Source organism: Saccostrea cucullata, unplaced genomic scaffold (assembly GCF_032062105.1).
Source record: "Saccostrea cucullata isolate Sc308-1 unplaced genomic scaffold, CSIRO_AGI_Scuc_v1 ctg13625, whole genome shotgun sequence".
NCBI classification, from domain to species: domain Eukaryota; kingdom Metazoa; phylum Mollusca; class Bivalvia; order Ostreida; family Ostreidae; genus Saccostrea; species Saccostrea cuccullata.
The window spans coordinates 1-6,065 of NW_026920235.1; the positions used below are offsets into that span (position 1 = coordinate 1).

Here is a 6,065-nt window from a genome sequence, read left to right on the forward strand (position 1 = left end):
TAACTTTCAGTATCTACACAGACAGAGCGCTCATAGCCCAGCTGTGTTTAAAGGATTCATTAAAGGAGAATGCATTAGACATGCAAGAAACACCACCGACCCTGAAATATTACATGCAACACTTAATGACTTCAAGACGCACTTATCAAAGCGAGGCTACTCTACTTCGGAAATTGATCCTATGATCAAGGAAACGGTCAACACAAACCGATCAAATCTCATCATCAAAAAGACAAAAGAACAGTCATTACGTGACCCTACAGTACTGGATACTAAATTTAACCCTTGCGTTAAAGGACTGAAAAAACGAATTCTAAAATATTGGAACACCATTCTTAGAAATCCAGAATGCAAAACTTTATTTCATTCTCAACCAATCATTGCTTACAGCAAACACAAGAATATAGGTGACGAGATAATCCGGTCTCACCTAAAACAAACACCATGATTTATGTCCGTGACCCCTGATGAGGCTTCTTAATAGCCGAAACACTCTACAACTACTTGCATAATTCAAATCAGATATTAATCTGCTCTATGCAAAAACATATCTACTTAAAGTGTGGTTTGGAGTGTCGGGTCCTAATAAATCTCTTACAAGTTTGGTTGATTGATGTCGCTAATTTTCACATTTTGCACCCTTGTCATGATGGGGATAAACGGAAAATTCCGTAGACATGATGACCTTACAATTAGTAGAAAACGCTAGGGTGCATTTGAGTTAATGTTGATTGTATTTTCAGACAATAAATATATTCAGGTAATCATGTTGTACTTATTCATTTTAAAATGATTCTATGTGCTTTCAGTTCCATTCTCCACTAAAATTAACCGAAAAGATATGTGTAACATATTTTGTATTCTAATACTTAAAGCATGAAAATAAGGTCATGATATAAAAGCACCATGTACACAGACTTAAAAACTGTAAGTCAGCGAGGGCTCCGCTGAGATATATCCATGTATATACATGCATCTAAGGATGGGATGGGAAGGCCTAATTAAATATTGTGAGAAAAACACCGAACAACTGTAATTATAGAATTAAAAAAATGACAAAATAACAATTTGCAGTGATGTTTTTACTTAACTAGTCAAATAATGAGTATTTCAACAAAAATATAGCAAGTATTTCATAATTTGTCAGATTAGGTTCTTTATCATTAAGTTTAGTCTGAAAAGTTTTTTTCTCCTTGTCCATTCCTTATTCCAATTCTGAGAGCTTTGGTATCAAAACTGCCTTACTGCTTGCTATAAAACATATCAAATTTGAGCACCTTTTAACATTCTTTTAAATAAATATAATGCAAAAATTAAACTCATTTGAATAAACAGAAAAAATGTGAGAAACAGTGATTACTGCAGATCATCTGCAAATATGTACAAAGCAATAATGAACAAAAAATTGATAGAGAACACAATACTACATACACGTGAATATTTTGGCAGTTAGAGTCTTCAGAATCAATATGAAGATCTCAGAGATTCAAATCAAATCTCAAATAAATGCAACAAATGCAAAAAGTGGTGCATGATTGTACAATACTTCATACTAATATTTTGGCAAGAATTGTCCTCAAAAACAACAAGGTTCTAAGAGAATCAAATCAAATCTCAAACAAAAGTTTCAGTAATTTCGATTTCAGTAACTCTCTTGAAGATGTTGGTAGTTTTGAGTGACTGGCGGGTACACTTCCAACACTTGATGTTCTTCTGATGACGCATTCCGACTTCTACAATAGACACAGAACAGAGCGACGCAAGAGAAGATGCCGGAAATGACACCGAGACCGGCCAGGATGATAGAATACTGAACTCCCAGTCGGTACTCCACGGTAAAAGGGAGGTTGACTAGGGTACCTTCTTGTAGCTGTGAGAACTGGTCGTTTGTCTTCAGGTTTGCATTGATCATCCGACCAACAAGTGTGGATTCAGAGACCACTGAAAAGGTAAAGTATGATGTCGATGTGTAATCCTTCTATAAATATTATAATAGTTACTCTGATCTTAACTTTAGAGTTAAAACCAAAGCTTGAAAGCCAATCTCTCACCAGAGGGCGTTTTTATGCTCCGCTCCAACACGGAGCGCGCCCTCTGGTGAGAGATTGGCTTGAAAGCCAAAGGTTTTTTTATTGGAATTTTTTATTCCATGACATATATTTTTTTTCATTTACATTTGATCATACCTCCAAGGAACACAAGAATGCCACCAACAACGACACGGGAGGACTTAGGGAGGACAGATCTTTGGTTCACCAAGAGAAGGACAAAGCCAGCAGAACACACGATGATTGCAAAGCAAGCTTCTAGCTGAATCTCCACAAAATGAGCTATAATAAAGTCATAACCACTGACTGTATATTGTTTATAGTTGCACTGATTGTATGTATATATTCGACTTCAAATTATTTTAATTTTGCTGTTGGCATACATTTTTAGGGGCCTTTATTATGTAGATCATATCCTTTCCACTCACGGGTAGAATACTATTCATTTTAAGATTGTCGAATTTTCAGGGAACAAATTATTATGTACGGCATACGTAAGTGTAGCATGAATTAATCCAATGTCTATACATTAATTTATTAAATATCATAAGAAAGATTTTGAGCTTCTGTTTTTTCTTTACTCTATAGGAACATCAGATTTTAAAATATTCTGTACTCTTGAAAAGTTTTACGAAATCATCCGCATTAGATTGTCTTGAAGTTCAATGAAACTAAATTGTATATATACATGTACACTTGTGGTACAACAAAAAAGAAATTTAATAACGTGTAGAAAGTAAACTTCGAACAATTTCATGAAAAATATCATTTAATCATAACTTTAAATTTTATAATTAATATAACATAATTAGTTATAACAATAATGAGCTTACGCATGCCCGGTGAGGAGGCGGAGTTATCTTCCTTGGAAGAGGATAAAGAATCCGTCTTGCACACGTCAGAGGGGTAACACATCTGATAATAAAATATACTGAAGGCTCCCTTCATCTAAAATACAAAAGAAAGCGAGTGTTAAAACTGTGCAGCAACATTGTATGCCGAACTTTAAACAAATGTTCATGAGTCTCGCCATTTTTAAGATGTTTAACGTATTCTAAAGTGAAGAAAAGAGATTTGGAAAATATAAATGGAAAAAGATTTGTAGAAATTTTCCCCACTGCTACAATTGTAGGCTATAAATTCACACAGTATGCCCCCTTCAGTTAAACATTCTAAAGACCTTACACCACATTTCCTGAAATTAGGTTTAGATGTTTTAGAACAGACTTTAGTTAACAATAAACACACGATTAATGATGAATTGTGACAAACAGTGTCAGAGAGCAAACGATTTCAAGGTCACTAAAGCTAGCCTTAAGCTTAAATTCAACGTGTGTTCAATCAATGAAGATACATTGCAAGGAACTGAATGTTATTTTTCTAAACTTACTCCCTTTGGGTACAGTTCATTGGTGATGTACACAACAAGCCATCCCGGAGTTAGCATGGCGACTGTCCAAAATGTCAAGGTCACTCCAATAAGCACCAAGGAAACAAAAGAAAATTTGGAAGCCATTCTTCTGCATAAATAATAAATAAGGTGTTTTGTTAGAAAGTAAAATGTGTTGTATGACATCTTGAGAGAGAGATAGAAAGAGGGAGAGAGAGAGATTTGAATTTTTAAATTTTTGCTTGAAACAGATTGAGAATAAAAAAAATATCTAGGAATACAGTTGGAATTGGAATGAAGTGTTTCCAACAAAAATAAGTGATTCACGCATCCAAAATTATGTATATTTGGTTATTTTTCAATAGTTTGCGTAAGATCAATGGACACGATGGATTATTTAGCAAAAGTAGTAGTCCTTCATTTTTTTTCTGCAAACAAGTATTTTCTTAAACGACCATGATAGAAACTCTCTAACAATGAAAGTTGCAGAATGGTATGGTTTTATATCATTATGTCTTGGACCATACTTATCCACAGCGTGCTGATTAAACGAAAATTTAACACTACAGTTTTCAGCTGTACAGTGATAATGTAACCCGATAAGATTTTAATCATTAAGTTACCATTCACAAATTGAAATGTATATTACCTGATTATACTTATAGTACGTAATTATGAATAAAGATCTGTTCAACATGTTCAATGATAAGAAAGATGACGGATGAAAATAATGAAACAATTTAATAGTATTATATTTCCTAAATTACCCTGAAATACGAGGGAAAGAGTACTTTAGATGCATGAATTGCTACAAATTCCAGGCGCGGATCCAGGATTTGAGTTAGGGGGGCGCCAAAATTAGGCAAGGGATCTGGGGGCCGCCTTGAGGCCCCCAGTGGGTCCAGGGCAAAGCCCTGGTGGGGGCCCAGGGGGCGAAGCCCCCGGAAGCTCCTGGATTCTAGAGATTTTGAAGGGTTAAAATGAGGTCTACCAAAGCCCTGGTGGGGGCCCAGGGGGCGAAGCCCCCGGAAGCTCCTGGATTCTAGAGATTTTGAAGGGTGAAAATGAGGTCTACCAAGTAGACATATTTGATTTACGCTAACTTTGACAATTTTAGGGGGGGCGCGCACCGGGTGCGCCCCCCTTAAATCCGCCACTGAATTCGCATGAAAATTAAGTACCGGAAGTTTCAATTCATGTTACCCTACAAAATGGATTCTCTAATGGTTAGATCATGGTTACTGGTTAAAATAAAATTAATGGTTCACTTTGTGTTGATATGGCCTAAGTTTATAAATACTAGTATAGTTATGTATTGATAAAAGTCGCTACAGTTTTCACATCAATACGAGCTACTGTTACCCGAAGATATTCATGATATTTGTAATGCAGAACCTTTTTCTTAACGTTATCAGAAACAGCGGTTTTTTTTAATCCGTCTGTGCTTACATCTACACGTGTGAACATAAGTAGGTCACTGAACCATTACCCCTGTGAGGGCAACAAAGATTTCACAATGAGTAAACTAGCTGTGCCATGAAAATTCATTACAATACGCTGCAACACTTTAATCTGTTTATAAGAATTGCACAACTCTAAAATTTAAGTACAAAACATGTACTATTTCTCTCAGTTTCAGCAAAAAAAAAGGGTACAATATTCACATGATTCATAAATTATCATGAAAAAACTGGAATTTATTTTCGGTACAGCAGTACCTAGATACTCTATCTTCCCTTTATTTTTGTCAATATATTATAACATCAAACCTCAACATAAGAATAAAATCATGGAATCTTACCGATGCCTTTGTCTGTCGTGTATGTGAACACACTGCAAGGAATCTCCCTTTATATGTAAACAAAGAACCACAGACTCGCGATTGCAGTCTTAAAAACATTGATGCGTGAACGACCCGCGGGGTTAGGCTCACGAAGTAATGGACAGACTTACGATTTGATCTTAACGATTGTTTTAGCAGAAACATATAAACCTGATGAAAATATAGCTCTACATCAAGTAATGGATTTAAATATTTTTTATCTGAGAGTCCAAGGAAAGAATTCGGAGATTCATACTCTGATCTAACATGTATTTTAAGATATGCTGAATAGATCTCGGCCGGGAAACAAAGCTAATAATCCACTGAAGAAGTGTAATTATAAGTACTAGTAAATATCAATTCGGCCGTAAGCAAAATTTTAATCTCTTTTTATATACATGTACATGTAGATTTCAAGTAATTATATACCGACTTGAAAATAAAACTGACAATTGACAGCAATCATGACTTGCAGCAGAACGGTAGCGTTATGGTTTTATATTTTAGTCTTTGACAATATTCAAGCCTAAAATATTAATGGATATATGCCGAATACTGTTCTATATGTAAAATTATCAGACTGTTTGAGGCCCATTAGGGCCGAAAACTGTCTGTTAATTTTACATATAGAATAGTATGAGGCATATATCTTACTTAGAACATTGCCATTTAAATGTCCAAAAGTTACCTGGAGGAGTCCGATAATAACACAATGGGAGTTTAGGCATCAATTGTTTTTTTACCCGTCTAATAAGTAGACAAAAGAAATGAGACAGTAAAACCATGAAAACAGTGAGTGAACTCT

At 35.1% G+C, this 6,065-nt stretch overlaps 1 protein-coding gene across 1 annotated transcript; it reads right to left on the minus strand.

The window, feature by feature from the left end:
• Positions 1 to 711: 711 nt before the first annotated feature.
• Positions 712 to 5,382, minus strand: LOC134245542 (uncharacterized). Its single transcript, XM_062727826.1, has 5 exons — positions 5,240 to 5,382; positions 3,439 to 3,568; positions 2,882 to 2,996; positions 2,187 to 2,330; positions 712 to 1,941 (listed from the first exon to the last, which is right to left on the minus strand). The coding sequence occupies exons 2-5, from the start codon at positions 3,562 to 3,564 to the stop codon at positions 1,643 to 1,645; spliced, it is 684 nt and encodes a 227-aa protein (XP_062583810.1). The 5' UTR covers positions 3,565 to 3,568; positions 5,240 to 5,382; the 3' UTR covers positions 712 to 1,642.
• Between the last annotated feature and the right edge of the window lie 683 nt (positions 5,383 to 6,065).